The sequence below is a fragment of the Poecilia mexicana genome, unplaced genomic scaffold (genome assembly GCF_051168715.1).
Source record: "Poecilia mexicana isolate PSO_F unplaced genomic scaffold, ASM5116871v1 scaffold_16, whole genome shotgun sequence".
Classification (NCBI taxonomy): Eukaryota; Metazoa; Chordata; class Actinopteri; order Cyprinodontiformes; family Poeciliidae; genus Poecilia; species Poecilia mexicana.
The window spans coordinates 24,361,314-24,378,165 of NW_028263385.1; the positions used below are offsets into that span (position 1 = coordinate 24,361,314).

General features: G+C 42.5%; 1 protein-coding gene across 1 annotated transcript; it reads left to right on the forward strand.

Annotated features, from left to right (window-relative positions):
• The first annotated feature begins 1,034 nt into the window (after positions 1-1,034).
• LOC106919066 (catenin (cadherin-associated protein), beta 1) lies at positions 1,035-15,716 on the forward strand. The gene is made up of 17 exons (XM_014989222.2): positions 1,035-1,215; positions 8,299-8,349; positions 8,864-9,091; positions 9,192-9,445; positions 9,934-10,172; positions 10,259-10,460; positions 10,540-10,684; positions 10,773-10,876; positions 11,038-11,172; positions 11,722-11,925; positions 12,063-12,221; positions 12,393-12,512; positions 12,603-12,753; positions 13,579-13,700; positions 13,788-13,848; positions 14,385-14,635; positions 14,875-15,716. Exons 2-16 carry the CDS (start codon positions 8,337-8,339, stop codon positions 14,597-14,599), a joined length of 2,352 nt encoding a protein of 783 aa, XP_014844708.1. The 5' UTR covers positions 1,035-1,215; positions 8,299-8,336; the 3' UTR covers positions 14,600-14,635; positions 14,875-15,716.
• Positions 15,717-16,852: the final 1,136 nt, after the last annotated feature.

Here is a 16,852-nt window from a genome sequence, read left to right on the forward strand (position 1 = left end):
TTTTTTGTTTGGTTTTTTTTTCTCAAAGGAACAAGTTGTGAGCAAAACAAAAGCCAGCTACTGAATGGCAAGGACATTTATCAGTCGAGTATTGAATATCTGTGAGTGAACCAATAACAAATAAACCAATTAAATAAACACGTTTTCTGAGTGATTTCATTGCACTGTGAATGATTGTTTTAATGTCTGTCAGACCGCTAACATATTCTACATGATAAGTCTCAAACAAACAGTGGTTTCCAAAGTTGGAAATGTGTGTATCAGATCTAAGTAACATAGATAGCAATGGAAGCTGCACATTTAAGCATAAAGTTATACAATATATACAAAGCAGTACTTATGGATTTGTTAAAAACAAAACAACAACTATATCATGGCTGCTGATTATGTTGTCATTACTTACCCTATTTAAGTGACTTTTAATGGCTGCTTACTCAACAGCCAACGTCCCCGGTCTCTTTTGTTGTTATTTTGAGGGTTGGAAGGTAAAAGGTTAGGGAACCACATGGGTTCAAACCCAGTGACGGTGCCTTCGTTTCAACCCAGTTTACTGAGATGAAAAAAAAAACAAAACTTTTTTGTTAGTGTATTTTTCATCCCATTTCAGGTAAAGTAATAGTATAAATACCATTAGCAATGACACGGACACAGTCTGTTTTAGTAAACTTCTATGTTTGCGTAGCTTAAAAAATACTTATTTTCTATTCATTATATTATTTTTTACAAACCAAGAAAACTCCGGGAAAGAAGATCGGTTTTCCTATGTTTTGGGGGTGGGAGGGAGCTGGAACTTCATTTCATTGTGTATTCATACTCCACACGTATAAATGCATATTCTATAAAATGAGGTATTTATTCATACCAAATAATTTTTATTATTGTCATAGGTAAATTAATGTAGAACCGAGTCAGAGATATAGGAAGACAAAAAATGATTTCTGATTTTAGTTTCTATTTTATTATAGAGAGCACGGCAGGATATGGCTAGAATGCGGGTGTTCTCCGGTCTATATAACTCCGCCGCCATCTTACATTTCCCAGTCTCCGCTGTTCTGGCTGCGTCAGTACCTGCTGTCTGCAGCTGCCTGTGAGGGAGTGGATGAGGGCTCCCCGCTGACACTGCTCCACACATTTTCCTCGACTTTTTCTTTTTCCTTTTCCAAGTGGTTTTTACTCTCCGGAACCCAAGTGGACGGATTTGTCGTATTGACAAGGGTAGGCTTCAACATTCAAAACTATCGGCTTTCCTCAGTTTTCCTCCTTTTCCTTACCGGGGTCCGTGTGAACGCCAGCGGGAGTGGAGTTGGTTGTTGTGTGTATGTATGTATGCATGCGTGTGTGTGTGTGTGTGTGTGTGTGTGTGTGTGTGTGTGTGTGCGGGCCAGCCGGCCGGGGATGGAGCTGCGGTAACCTGCGAGTCAGCTGCTTTCACGGCAGATTTTTGGGATGATCCAGTCACCGCCTTTTGGGGGCAAAAGCTTGTATTCGTCGACCTAATGTTTATAAAGAACATTTAGGCTGTTTTCCCAGCCAGTACTTAGACACGTTTGGATTTTATTGCCTTTTACCTAATTCGGGAGCGGAAAAAAACAGAGTTTGGATGAAACGTGGATATTTCGTCTGATATTTTTTTTAAGTAGTTGACATTAGTAAAGGTTAGCCTGTTAGCTTACAAACTGTTGGCCACATTCCTCCATTGTGACTCATGTTTGGGCTTCTTGAGTTTCGCCTGAGTTTTTTCAGCTGTTTATGCGTAACCAAAACTACTGGAGGTGGGGAGGACACAGCGCGGGGTTCACGTTTTAACTTCTTACTGGTTATTTCATCGATGTGAAAAACGCATAACGCGAATTTGTGAATTGTATTGAAGTCAAAGCAAAACGTTTTGTCTTGAGTTGGAAGTTTGTGAGACTCCCCAACCTGTACGGAGCGTCAATGCTGTTTTATGTGCGTATCTCGGTTGAAACAAAGTTTTTGTAGGTTTTTTTTTTTAGTCTGACTGCAAGTCTTGGGTCAGCGTGTGTGTGTTTTTTTCCCTTTCGTCCTTTTAAACAAAGACCGACAAAATTCCTCGGAGCCGATGTGCTTCGGGAGGAAGACGAGGAGGAGCCTGAGTGTGAAATTTGAGTCGCTGGTGTTGGGGCAGAAAGTCGGGGGCAGCTGTGGAGAAGAGGCGGGGCGGCGTGCACATTGTTCTGGTGTATGTTGGTGGGGCTTTAGTAAATATTCCGGGGCTGAAAAAGCCGAATTCGACCCATTCGGCTTTTTTTTTCTATGTTTTTTTTCTTTTGCGGTTTCTGCTGTTTCGCACCTTCCCACTTGTCCTCAGCGGAGCCGTCTGCCGCGGGACGTTCATGTACTATGCGTCAATTCAAACCCACCAGGGGACGTTTCTTACCTGCTTTGACGCTGACGCTTCCTGACAGTGGCATGTAATTATATATATATTAAAAAAAAAAAACAGACTGAGATTTTAGGATTTTTTTTGACAAATAATCTGAATAATTCATTAGAATATGAAGGATATAGAGTGATATGAACTGGTTTCAGAACATGAGTGTGGTGGTTTCAGATATGACTTGCAGTGTTAAGAAATTAAAAAGCAAGTATGAAACATATTAGTACATTCCTGTGTGTGTACTTGTGCTACCTATTTTGATCATTGTCTGGTATATTCGCTTACTTTAAATAGGCCTTTAGGGATGAGACCTGTCCTAATGCATCAGTTTAAGAATATTAAGCTTTAAGAGTATTAAGCTATAGTGTGAATTTAAGACTAGGAATGTAGATGGAGATATTTGGATTAATTGTCAGGAGTTCCTGAGATACACTGAAGTCAGTAAAATGACCTATTTTTCAAATATTAAAGTGTTTTTGTTTATAAAATGAACAAAAACACGATTTGAAAGATTGCCAAGGATACCTCAAATGTTTTCATACAGTACAGCTAGGTGAATATGTTGAACATGGCAACTAAAATGATCAATTTCAAATCAAGTGGTAGCTAATTTAATGTGTTTTATTCAGACTTTTTTAGAATATTTAATTGTCTTCTTTTGTGTTTGTGTGGCTCATCAGAGAAATCCCCAAGCAGGTTGCACAATGGAATAAAAAAAAGTCGATCAAACTTGCTGTCTCGTCAACACACTTTTTTTTTTCTTTTTCTGATGATGCACAGAAATTTTTCAGACGGAAACGTAGGTGGCTTGTTTTGAGACGATCCACCTTTCCAGTGGTCTTGTCATTACCGGAACAATGCAGGGTTTCCTGTTTCCTCTGCTACTGAGCGTTGTCTAGATGTAGGCAGTGATTAGTGTTTGCCACCTGGTTCTGAGGCAGACTTTCGAGGCATAAACAAATAAAAACTAATATGCACGTGTGTGTGTGTGTGTGTGTGTGTGTGTGAGCTACGTTGGAGAACTCCCAGCATCAGAAAGGGATTCTTCGTGCGAGCCCCGTTGACGTTTGTCCTGTGTCCACAGCTATGCAGCATTTTGCAGCCGAGACACAAAATACGACTCTGCAGCGGCTGCAGGCATTTGGTTCATTGTGGTGTTTGGCAGCCAGTACTGAGTGCTGCTGACCCTGCACTTTAGCCGGCTAAGCCTGTGGCTGCTTCTTTTTCTCTGCTTTTGCCAATAATGGGTTTTACTTTGGCTCATTTACTCATCTGGAGGTATTGACTCTGTTTTCTCCAGAAGAAACTCAATTGTCTCTGTAGCATGTAGGTGGATACAACTCATGTATTGTCCTCATATGAAATGCTTTTTTTAATGTCAAGTACAGCATTTCCCACCCCTAGAAAATAATCGCATGTTTGTTTTTATTTTTATTTTTTTTATGCCTCTACATGCCAGGAAAACGGTTGTAAAATTTGACCACAAAAGTCTGCAGGCCAAATGGACAGAAATGTAATTTAGCCTGGGGTAATTTACCCAAGGCTCACTTGAACATAGCCCAGCACTAATTTAAAAGGGAGCTTCTTTTGCAATTTGTTAGTCTGTTTTCAGGTTTTGAATGTTCTAGTAACTGATTTGAAAACCCTTTACATTAAGCTTCAGGTCTGTGTGTAGCCTGGCTAGCTTAGATTACAATAAAACACACGAAACACTTTTTTTTTTTGTTCCCGTTTTTAAATTTTACATCAACGCTGTAACTCGTCAGCAAAGTTGAGCTGCAGCACATTAAAGTTTGGAAGCATTTAAACTGCATCTGTGGTGCTGTGAGTCAGCTTGTGTTGCACCTGACTTGCATTAAAAAAAAAAAAGTTTGTTTCTCTAAGTGGACTGAGGCTTTGTTGACATGTCGCACGGCATGCGTAGGTCATAGTTGCACAATCTACACTCATATCTGTGACAGCTGCTTAACAGGCCCAGCCGAGCACAGCTAAAGGTGATGTTTTCCTTCCCTTCGCTGCACAGATCATCCCTCTAGTGGCTGCTGTGTCGGGCAACGTGCATCTGGTTTTAATTATCCGCCTTTTAACTGCACCAGGCACAACGCTACATACTGGATTTCACATATGGCTTCAAAGCAACCCACTGTGCAGATTCTTGTGGCAGCGCACACAGAAAGCAAGAAGCCCTGCAGTAACAAGTTTTTTTTATTTTTTTTTCTTCTTTAAATTCATCTTTACTGTTTAACTTTAACATTGTCTCTCGGTCAAAATCCAGAGATTTCTCTTTTGCTCATCTATAAAGGAGGAACTCCGTTTTCTAAGCCAGATTAAACGAACCGCTCAAACCGCCTGCGTGAATCATAAATGATTCCACTGTGTGCTTCGATTGTATGTTTGATTTGCATCCAGGCATGTATGAGGCATGTGGCTCTGGTTAGGACTGCGTTGGGTTATACGAGGCCAGGGCGGCAGTGCCGGGAGGATGGCGTGTGAACAGCCAATTTGAGTTCATGGTTGGAAACAGCAGTCGTCGTCTAATTCGAGATGATTCAAGATTGGCTCTTTTAGTCACCCGGCAAAACTATGGTGGTGGAGTTTCTCCTTGGATATCTGCTGCAGTTGAGCTTCATAAACTCACATTTACAGAGTAAATTTGTGCCTGTCTTGTTTTAGTAGCTTGTTTTGTCTTTCCTCCTACTTTTTTGCCCCCCACCTTCTTCTTTTTCCTTTTAGGTTTTGATCTGTCCAGGATTAACCTGGGATAAAATTTTCAAGTGAAAATGCGAGGGGTTTCCCCTCATTGTATTATAAGCCTGGCGGGCCACCAGGCTTTACTTGTGCCCCCACCTGGCTAAGCATTGCTTTTTTACTTAAATCTTTGCAATTTTTTTAAGACTTTATAGTTAATGTTCAGGTATAAATCTTCCAATCTTTCAATAACACATAATTATCAAGTGAAATTTTCAAATTTTCCTGCCAACTTTAAACGTTTTATTTTACTCAAAAACACGACTGCCCTAGCACCCAACCACTGGGCTTAGCAAGTTTTCTTGGGGAAACTTTCAATGTGTAACAATGTTTAATTACTTTTACTTTAAATCTTTTTGCCAACTAGAGTTTTAAAAACAAAGTTGTGTGAATGAGAGTGAGTGGCGCTCCTTTAGCTCCCACAACTTTTCTGTCATGTTTTCCAACAGGATACATTTCTTTCTGAGTATTTATTTTATAGTCCTCTGGAAAATATTGTAGCCTTCTTTTAGCCAGAATGACCAGCATTGCGCAGCAACTGGTGGGGGAGGGGCATGGCTGCAACACTCCAGGACTATTTGAGATCATCTGAGAGGAAATATAGACCGTTTTAAAACGGAAACTTTTTAAAGCCCCTCAGTAATAAAGCCGTAGCTAGCTGCTGCTTCTGTTCTATTTGAATAAACTCGGCTTAATCAGCTCCTCCATGCGTTGCTGTTCTCACCAGATACTGGAACAGATGCGCTGTTTAGTCAGAGGTGGCTCTCAATCCAGCTGCAGACAGGATTTTAAGTTGCGTTTGTTTCAATTCTTCCTGGATTTTGTACTTTGATAAACGGCCGATTGGACTCAATAGAATCAAGCTCTTGTTGGATTTTAAATGATTAAAGCCACACCTTTTTCAGGAGCACTGACGTAATAGTCAAAAGATGCTGTTGTAGTTTTGCATGTACTGTTACAATGCAAAGATTACATTTCAACTACTGACCAACGGCACTCTGAAACGTAGCAACCGCAGGGCTTTTTTTTTTCCTTCTTTTTTGTTTTTGGACCGAGAGGATGGAACATTATTTTAGTTGTCCATGTGTTGGCTCAGAGATGCAGGGTAGATTAGGGAAATTAGGTCTGCCAGCATTTGTCACTTGTTCCAGAGGCAGCTGCACCGGAGAGAAAGTACTGCTGCTGGTCACGCTACTGCTTCAGTACAACAAAACCCACTTATTGCTCCTAAACTGTTCAGGTATCACACATTTCTACAGAGGATAGTTGTTTTTCCTTTTATTTATTTTTTCCTTGTTTGAGTTTTGCCACCGGAGGACAAACATGAATGTTTTTCCTTGTCCTGTTTCCAGGTTTGCTGAGCTAAAATGTGCCTTCAAACTAGCAACTTATTCACTCGAAATTGAAGTTAACAATTTTTTAAAGGAGGAAAAACAAGAGGAGCTCAATCAGTCGTCTCTTATCCTGTTAGGATGGTGGGGACTGGTATCCATCTCTAGAGGTCGTTGGGTCGCCACCAGGACAAACACACACACACACAGTTGTGTATCTTGTGTGTGTCAATGATTTGCGCTCTCATTCCTGTGGGTGTAAAAGAGGGTATGAGCAACAGACCCCAGAAAACGTCCGTCTGTCTCCTGGAAAATTACAAGTGGTTTAATTACATGTGATTAAGCAAAGTTAGAGGGACTTGTTCTGTAATTGTCTGAAACAGAAACTAGACCTCCCCTCTTGTGAATATCCTGTCATTTTAGTCATTACTGTGATTTTTGACACAGGATGGCCGGTGTTTGTAGGAGTCAGACTCTACTTGTGTTGACTGACCGGTTTTCCTCTTTGAGTGCTTCAGAGGTTGTTTCTATAGCAGAGCCTGTTTCCTTTGATTAAAGTCCACAGTAAGTTTGTTTTCTACACAGGTTCCTGTCCCGCATGTTTTCAAAGCTCTGGTTAAACCAGACCTTCAGTTAAATCGGTTCAGTTTAGGTTCATAAATATTGATGTTACATGTTGGTGTTCAAAAATACCTGATTAAAAATAAAACAAAAAAAAACTTCATACGTTGTAATTTGGCTCATTGCTGGTCTCCTCACACGTGCTGTTTTTTATAAATGTTGAGAGTTTTTGGTCAAGTTAAAGTAATGGCTGGTAGAGTTGGTGGCAAGCAGCATGAGAAATAATGAAATGAGACAATTTCCTGATCTGATCTACAAAAAACAAACAAAACCCAAAGCTTTAGTCTTTCCAGTGGCAATGTGACCCTGACTTGTAAACCTGTGGAAAAACATGCGAATAGACTGGAACCGAGCGACTTTATTTGCTGTTTTGGGCTGTGTTGTGTTTCTGTTTTACTGGGTAGAAGCTGTAGCTGCGTTTGTATGCTGTAGGAAATGTACTTGCGTTTTATTGTCTCATTAATCTGTTTAAATGCGTTTTTCCTTTCGTCTCTCATATGGCGCCTCTTTAATTTGAAGGGGCGTTCAGACTAGCATGTTGTAGCGAGAGTGCATCTATTCTCCCATTTACTGTCATGTTAATTTTCCCATGATGGTTTTTGAACGTGTACAGACTCCACAGGTTCAGACTTTTCTTATTTTGACAGACCTTTGTAGACAGTTTTTCTTTACTCCAACTTTTTTGTTTCTGTCATAACATTTATCTTCCAGTGTTGAATTGAAAATGCCCCGTTTTCAGTTTTGCCCCCTTTCCCCTGCTAAATTAATCCCTTTTGCTTGCTCTACCTCTCCTGCCATTGCCAGTATTTACTTTCCAGCAGTGTGTGGTTTCAGCTTCAAAGCCAGCTCAGGAATGCGAGCGCCCTCCTCCCTCCCGTTGCCTCCTCTCTCCACCCAGCGCTGCACTTCCCTCGTCCTTCCTCGCTGGTAGCTGCTGCCCTTAATGGAGGCTTTTGTGTGCGAGCTGCAACTGTTTGCATATCTGTCTGAAATGGGAAGAGGAAACCCAAGAAAGGGAGGAGGCAGAAAAAGAAAACACTATAAAGTCACTTGTCTGGGCGGTTTCCTTTGAACTAATATCGTCTTTAATTTCAGCTGCTTTTTTTTACTGCTTTCCTCTTGTTGGATGTGAAGATGGAAGTAGAAATGTTTGACAATTTGCTGTTTTTTTTTTTTTTTTTTTTTTTCCCTCCTCTGCAGATCAGGAAGCTGTGTTGGGTGTGGTTTGAGAAAGAAACATGGCTTCCCAGGGTGAGTTGTTGGGGTCCAGGGGTCATCTTTGCACAATTGTAGAAGTTGTCGAGCTTTTGTTGATGTTCTTGAGTAGGCCTGTCGCAATAAATCAAATAATCGCACAATAAATTAAAACAAACTCAATAAGTCCCATTTGGATGATTTATTTTTCTATTTCTCTCTTCCTACAAAAAGCCAGATGACAGAAGTCTTCATATTTGATTTTATTTTTTGTTTCCGTTTTTTATTTGGGATATTTCAAACATCTTCCAGTTCCAGTATTGTTTATTAGAATTTAAAGTTTGATCTTTGAGAATGTTTTCTTGCATTATTATATAACTTGAAAACGGTCTCAAAACAACTATATTGTTTATCGCAATAACTTCTGGGACAATTTATCATCCAGCAGAATTTCATTGTGACAGGCCTGTTCTTGAGCACAAATATTCGTCTATCGAGTTCAGTTTGAATGTTTGGCCAGATGTAGTTTGGTGAAGTGACTCTAAAGTTGGCTGAATTTGCGTCTCCTCAGCTGATCTGATGGAACTGGACATGGCCATGGAGCCGGACCGCAAGGCGGCCGTCAGCCACTGGCAGCAGCAGTCCTACCTGGATTCAGGGATTCATTCAGGGGCCACCACAACTGCTCCCTCCCTCAGCGGGAAAGGCAATCCAGAGGAGGACGACCTGGACAACAACCAGGTCCTGTATGAGTGGGAGCAGGGCTTCAACCAGAACTTCTCCCAGGACCAAGTACAAGGTAGGTTTCACCTGTTCTCTGCCTCCCTGTAGACGATTAGGAAGCAATGGTTAAAGTAAGCCAACGTTGACTGATTAAACTTCCCCTCTCTCTGTCCTAGACATAGACGGTCAGTACGCCATGACGCGTGCTCAGCGGGTGCGTGCGGCCATGTTCCCAGAGACCCTGGAGGAGGGCATGCAGATCCCGTCCACGCAGTACGACGCTACGAACCCCACCAACGTCCAGAGGCTGGCGGAGCCGTCGCAGATGCTCAAACACGCCGTGGTCAATCTGATCAACTACCAAGATGATGCCGAGCTCGCCACCAGAGCCATACCGGAACTCACCAAGCTACTCAACGACGAGGACCAGGTCATCATCCTCAGAAATGCCTGGTCCAGATTAGGGCTGGGAAATGTGGCTTAGAAATATGTCATTAAAAAATGACATATAACAAGGAAGGGATGTCATTACAAAAATACAAAAGACAATATTAAAAAAAAATTAAATATTTCTCACAGATGTACTACTTCATTCTTCAAATATAAAGGCTTCTTTCTGATAATATTGAGATTTTATTTTCATATTATTTAAACTTTATTCTTGTATCATGACTTCTTCAAAAAAAATTGTAGTAGAGTTGATCTAAATACAAAACTTAAATAAATGGAAGCTGTAAAAAACGCTTGTCAAGCATTCAGCACTCTGAATTCTGGATTAAATTTTTTTTTAAGAAGTAAATCTTCAAAACCCGAAAATTCAGTTAATCAATAAAATCAGTTCATTGCCCAGCTCTATCCCAGAGCTTCTTTTTTTTTTAACACAATGATCAAAATGACATGGTTCCATCTTCCATCCAGGTGGTAGTTAACAAAGCAGCAGTGATGGTCCACCAGCTTTCGAAGAAGGAAGCCTCTCGTCACGCCATCATGCGCTCCCCTCAGATGGTCTCTGCGATCGTCAGGACCATGCAGAACACCAACGACATGGAGACGGCCCGCTGCACGGCAGGAGCTCTGCACAACCTGTCCCACCACAGAGAGGGGCTGCTGGCCATCTTCAAGTCTGGAGGAATACCGGCTCTAGTTAAAATGCTCGGGTAGGCGGCGCAGGGATGATTCCCACCGGTTGCAAATGTCTCCCAACTCGTCGAGTTTGTGTAACCGAACGGTTTCTCCTCCGCAGGTCGCCGGTTGATTCCGTCCTGTTCTACGCCATCACTACCCTCCACAACCTCCTGCTGCACCAAGAAGGAGCCAAGATGGCCGTCCGCTTGGCCGGCGGTCTTCAGAAAATGGTGGCTCTGCTCAGCAAAACCAATGTTAAGTTCCTGGCCATCACCACCGACTGTCTGCAGATACTAGCCTACGGAAACCAGGAAAGCAAGGTGAGGAAGGAGTCAAAGGGAGGAAGCTACATGTCAGAGCAGCTGTGAAAGAGCCTAACCTGGTTTTGTTTGCGTAAAGCTGATTATCCTGGCGAGCGGTGGCCCCCAAGCACTGGTCAACATCATGAGGTCCTACACATATGAGAAGCTCCTGTGGACCACAAGCCGTGTCCTTAAGGTTCTGTCGGTGTGCTCCAGTAACAAACCGGCCATCGTTGAAGCTGGTATGTCTTTAACACTAAGGAACCGTTTATGTTGAGTGGATTTCCCAGCAGCAGGCCGTTCCATATGTAACACTGTGCGTCTGTTCAGGAGGTATGCAGGCTCTGGGTCTCCACCTGACAGATCCAAGCCAGAGACTGGTCCAGAATTGTCTCTGGACCCTCAGGAACCTGTCAGATGCCGCCACCAAACAGGTGAGGGCAGCTGCAGCAACTCTGTTTGACCGAACACAAGACTGCATAGTTCCAGGATTCCTTTTTATTAGAATATAAGATTAGAATGATTTTTCTTTCTCCTCAGTCTTTATCTGAAGTTCCCAGCGTCTTTGTTAAGCTGTCTTCCGTTTGCTTTCCAGGAGGGAATGGAAGGTCTTCTGGGAACTCTGGTTCAGCTGCTCGGCAGTGACGACATCAACGTGGTGACCTGTGCTGCTGGGATCCTTTCTAATCTGACCTGTAACAACTATAAGAACAAAATGATGGTCTGCCAGGTGAGATTACACTCAGTTTACTGGCCTCATTTGCACATCTTTAATAAACTGCAGTCAGTCACTTGATGCGTATCCACTGACCATAGAATTATGCAAATTGGAACGACAAAAATTAATTTGCGTAATGGAAACATGGCAATTTCAAATAAAACTTGCAGTTTTGGATAACGTTTTTGTGCTTGGATGAGCTGGTTTTCCAGGAGTATCAAAATGAGTGTTTTTTGAGAAACTTCTGGGAAAACAGGAAGTGGTAGAAGGAGGATGACAAGGCGGCGTGATTTTTAAATGACCTGTAGCGTGATCATGTGTGGTTTCAGTTGCTTTTCTCATTTAATGGAAACGCCGCAATTGCGAAATAGTTTTTTCAACATTAGTGGAATATCAGCAGAGTCTTGCTCACATTTGTAATGTAGACGCAGCTACTCATTCCTATAGTCACTAAGATCTCCCTCTAATTTTCAGCAACATTTTTGTTTTTGTGCATGAATTTCTCTAAACCTCTAATCTGTTCATGCCTCATCCGTTCGTCTGTTGCGTTGTGCGTTTCAGGTTGGAGGCATTGAGGCGTTGGTTCGCACGGTGCTGCGGGCCGGAGACAGAGAAGACATCACAGAGCCAGCCATCTGCGCCCTGCGCCATCTCACGTCTCGACATCAGGACGCCGAGATGGCCCAGAATGCCGTGCGGCTGCACTACGGCCTGCCTGTGGTGGTCAAGTTACTGCATCCACCGTCACACTGGCCCCTCATCAAGGTAAGCGAGCACACGCTCCTGCTCTTAATTTATGTTTAAAATATGTAATGAGCATTTTCTAGATTTATATCTGAGGTTTTTGTTAATTCCATAGTGGAGCTCGTGCATCTTAAACATGCCGTGTTGTTTCCCATCAGGCTACAGTGGGTCTGATCCGTAACCTAGCCCTGTGCCCCGCCAACCACTCCCCCCTGAGGGAGCAGGGCGCCATCCCCAGACTGGTCCAGCTGCTGGTCAGAGCCCACCAGGACACGCAGAGACGCACCAGCATGGGAGGCACACAGCAGCAGTTTGTGGTAAGAGCAGCTCACGCTAAACTCCCGTCGCCATAGCTCCAAGATGAGCCTCCATAAGCTCTCGCACACTTGCAGAGCGGCCATAAGAGCCCCAACGGCATCCTGTGGAGGGCAGGATGAGCAGGCGGTGCCGGGCTTACCCCGATCCTGATGGAGTGTTTGTGTTAACAGGAGGGAGTCCGTATGGAGGAGATCGTCGAGGGCTGCACAGGAGCACTTCACATCCTGGCCAGAGATCTCCATAACAGAGTGGTCATCAGAGGCCTCAACACCATCCCACTCTTTGTACAGGTATGTCTTCTGTTGTCTGTTTTTTTTTTTTTTTTTTTTTTTTAACGTGGAGGTAGGAATGAATTTGACTGTGTGTTTCTGTCTGTGCAGCTGTTGTACTCTCCCATTGAGAACATCCAGCGCGTAGCAGCAGGCGTCCTCTGTGAGCTGGCCCAGGACAAAGAGGTGGCAGAGGCCATCGAGGCCGAGGGAGCCAGCGCCCCGCTCACAGAGCTGCTGCACAGCCGCAACGAAGGAGTTGGTACGTCCAGAGGAGGAACGACTGCTTATCATTTCTTCATCATGTTTTATTTAAACAGCTACCTAACTGGTTATATACTAAATCAATGCAAAAGGTTACTTCATATAATGAGCCATAGAGACTATTGAGACGGGGTGATGTGGCTTAAAAATAAAATCAGATTTTTAAATTATTTTCTATTAAAATTTTTCATACGTTTCTGATTTTTAAAAATTATTTTTATTCTAAAAAGACAAAATATATTTTTTGAAAGCGGCTTTTAATTCAATCATCCCGTCTGTGACGAGCATCGAGGCCTGTTGTCATATTAACAGAATATAGATGTAATTTTACCAAATCTATCATCATAAAATTTTTGTTTAATGAGGGGGGAAGAAAAGCTTGGATATTTTATTTTTCCTGTTGGCGTTCTTATAAAATTACTACTTCGTTTTACTATTATGACTTTATTTTGGTAATCAGACTTTATTCTCGTATTAATTTGACTTTATGACTTAATTCTTGGGGGGGTAAAAGGGTGAAACCAACTTATGACCTTTTATATTTTATCAGAGTTGATCTGAATTGAAAAGCCAAATAAATAGAAGCTGTAAAAAAAAAAAAAAAAACGCTCTTCAAGAAAGATGGCGGCCTTAGAAGCTCACGACACTCTGTCAATTGGTGAAGTGAAAATCCAGATTTCCCAAAAATCTAAAATTTGGTTAATGAGGCGAAATCAATTTATCGCCCTGCCCTAGGAACGGTAGTTTGTTCCAGAGTGCTGAAAATGTAATCATTAAAGCTGCAGCAGCTCCTTCTGAAGCCGACCCTCTTGTTCTTCCCCAGCAACATACGCAGCAGCAGTTCTGTTCCGCATGTCGGAGGACAAACCTCAAGACTACAAGAAGCGCCTGTCTGTGGAGCTGACCAGCTCTCTGTTCAGGACAGAAGCAATGTCCTGGAATGAGGTACTGGCAGCTTTTTCTTCTTCTCATAATGGTCCTTATCATCCAGACTGCTACTTCTTTGCTCACACATTTTATGCGTTTCCACAGACCGGAGACCTGGGTTTGGACATCGGAGCACAGGGAGAGCCTCTGGGCTACAGACAAGACGGTGAGTTACCTTCTCTGGTTGATGCTTCTGCAACACTTTCACACGAAAAAGAGGCACAAACACGTCAGAGCAGCTGAGTTCATAACCTACTTGGTCTCAGTTCAGATCTAAAGGAAAGTTTGGCGGAAATCTTAGTAGCTTCAACCTTTTAAAGCTCGGTGTGTGACGTCAGTAACTACCTGGGTGTGTACAGTAATTTTAGAGCCTGCTGCTCTGTTTACTTATCAGCAGTTAGAGGGAACAGTTGTCAGGTCTTATTTGCGTTTCTGCTTCCAAACTTGCCGAATGTTGGTGAACTCATTTACCATCCAGCCGCCGCGGCACCAAGTAAACTGCAGCATAAACTGGGCCTGAATCGCTTCCACACGTGGGCCGATGAGCCACCGTGTAGCCTGCCGGCGGGTGACCTGTGTTGCTGTGCGGTGTTTTGTTGAAATGATCATACTACTGTGTGACTGCGTGGTTTTTAACATGCTTCTAACAGCTGCTTTGCTTCCCCTGCTTCTCCTTCGTCCTCGCTCCCCCCCCGCCCCCAGACCCAAACTACCGTCCCTTCCACTCTGGGGGCTACGCAGGGGACGCCATGGGCATGGAGCCCATGATGGACCACGATCTGGGTGGAGGACACCACCCAGGCCAGGACTACCCACCCGTAGAAGGGCTGCCCGACCTGGGCCACGCCCCCGAGCTGATAGAGGGCCTTCCACCTGGCGACTCAAACCAACTGGCCTGGTTTGATACCGACCTGTAAATACCAAGACCACCATTACACTACACTTTCTACTAGGTAAGACCCACTTCTCATTCCACTTTGTAGCCTTCTCCAAGCAGCGCAGTGGGGAGTATCCCAGATAAATGTTAGGAGGAGGAGGAGGCTCACTCTGGCTGTTGCATGTCCGGACGGCTCCCGCTCTGAAGCTGTGTGATGTGGCGTTTGATCTCTGTGTGTGGTCCTCCACCAGACCCAGTAGCCTCCACTTCCTTTCCTTGAACGTCTTTTTTTTTTTCTTCTTCTTCTCCTTCCAGCTGTATCATGTGATCTGGATGAACCTGCATCGTGATTCGCCCATATGGAGGAGGCGGGGTCTCAGAAAGTGCCTGAAGATGACTCAACAACAGCAAGCAGTTTCCTGTCTACAGGAGCTCCATTGGGACAAAGTAGATTTTTTTTTCTTTTTTTTTTCTCTTTTAGTGCGGTTCGGTTCTGGTCTCTCGGCTTCATCGAAGGCTGACTTCAATCCTGACACGAAACACATGTTTTGATCTCGATGAGCTTTTTTTTTTTTTTTTTTCCCCCCCCCAACAACTTTTTTATGTATTTTGTTTTTTCATTTTTAATACTTTGGGTTGTTTTACTTTTTTATTCCGTTTTAAGTCTGTAATGGTACAAACTGAACTTGGCTTGCTTTTTCATTTTTCTGCATTATGATACTCATTTTTTTTCTACTCCCTTGTATTTTAAGTCTAAGTGTTTTTTGTTTTTCTTTCTAAGTGGTGATGCTCCATCCAAAAGAACTGGATGAGATTTTAAATGGTGTCCAAACACTAAAGGTAATCAGTTGAATTGTATTCTAATGATCAAGTGTAACATTGTGTAGCTTTTGTACAAAAAACAAAAACAAAGAAAAAAAACATGAATTGGAAATCATGGTCCAAATATCGAGCTATTTTCTTGCTTTAAAGGAGGACACCGACGTGTCCCAGCTGTTCCAAAGGGGGTTAGCTGACCGAGCTGGGTGGGCGTGTCTGTAAGGACAGGGGTGGAGACGTGCTCCTATTGGTCTGCTGTTACTAAGGGGTGAAGTAGTGAGGCGCTGGTTGCTTGTAGCCTGCTGTGTTCTGAAACAATAAAACGGACTGTCATTTCACCCACGTGTCTGTCTCATTTCAGTGAGTTGGACAAACTCTCCTTCACTTATTCAGCACCACCGCCTTTATAACATTTCAAATCTTTTAAAGGATTCTCTGGGAAAGACACATTTTCATGTCGATGGTCTGTACTTTTCCAAATTAATTAGCAGATTCACAGGTATTTTTGTGCAGGTGAGACCAGTACAATCATTCAGACTTGTAACTCGGCTTCAAGTTCGAAAACTTGTTGCGACCCTGCTGCATCACAGACCTGGCATCAACACAAAGGCCATAGAAATAACATCCAAGTTCTGAAAATACCGACTATGATGCAATAATTTCACCCTGCTGTAAGAATTCATTAAACATCACACTGAGGTCAACTAGAGGAGAGACTAGTGATCCTGAGATCAAATCATTTATAAAAACTTCACTCATCTGAAGCATGTAAATAAATACCTGGAGAAAACAAATCACTAACTCCAAACAAAAAAAAAAACAAAGCTGCTTTGTAAAAGGTCCAAACTCTTGATTTATTTGGTTTATTGGGAGGAAACATCCTGTAAAAAGATAATTAACCTCCAACTTGTATATTTACATTAATGTTCTACTTGATGGAAATGCACTTAAATGTATGAATCCGAATAAGCTTGAAATGAAGTGAGAAGTCAAAGCGGTGAGTGGAAACGACACAGTAGAATTAGGAGTAACCACTACAAGTGGTGTTCACTACTTTCCTTTTTCCAGAAGTGTCCTTAAAAAGAAATTCCATGTTTTCAGGCTGTATGGGAATTATGTAAACAGACTGTAATTAGGAATGTCACTGCAAACAGTTGGGCTTTTTGTACGATGGTGTATTAGGGCCATTGTGGAGTAAATTTCTATCCAAAAAAACTCAGAAATTTGAAGAGTAATAGAAACTGACCGGGAATTGACTTCTGAAACTCAGAAATGTTCACGTTGTTTTCTAGAAAATCTGAGATTTTGTATCTACAATGCATCTATAATGTATTTTCTATTTACTATGGCCCTAATGCACCGTCATACTTTTTTCTGCCCGATTAGAAACTCCTGATATTTTCCGTATATTTTTCTATCGCAACATCAACAGCTGAGTTATTTTTAAACAGCATTTCACTTTCCTGATGAAGTC

Coding starts and splice junctions, on each gene's coding strand:
- LOC106919066 (XM_014989222.2), top strand. Junction 11,173..11,721: donor ACAAAATGATGGTCTGCCAG/GTGAGATTACAC, acceptor TGTGCGTTTCAG/GTTGGAGGCATTGAGGCGTT. Junction 13,849..14,384: donor TCTGGGCTACAGACAAGACG/GTGAGTTACCTT, acceptor CCCCGCCCCCAG/ACCCAAACTACCGTCCCTTC.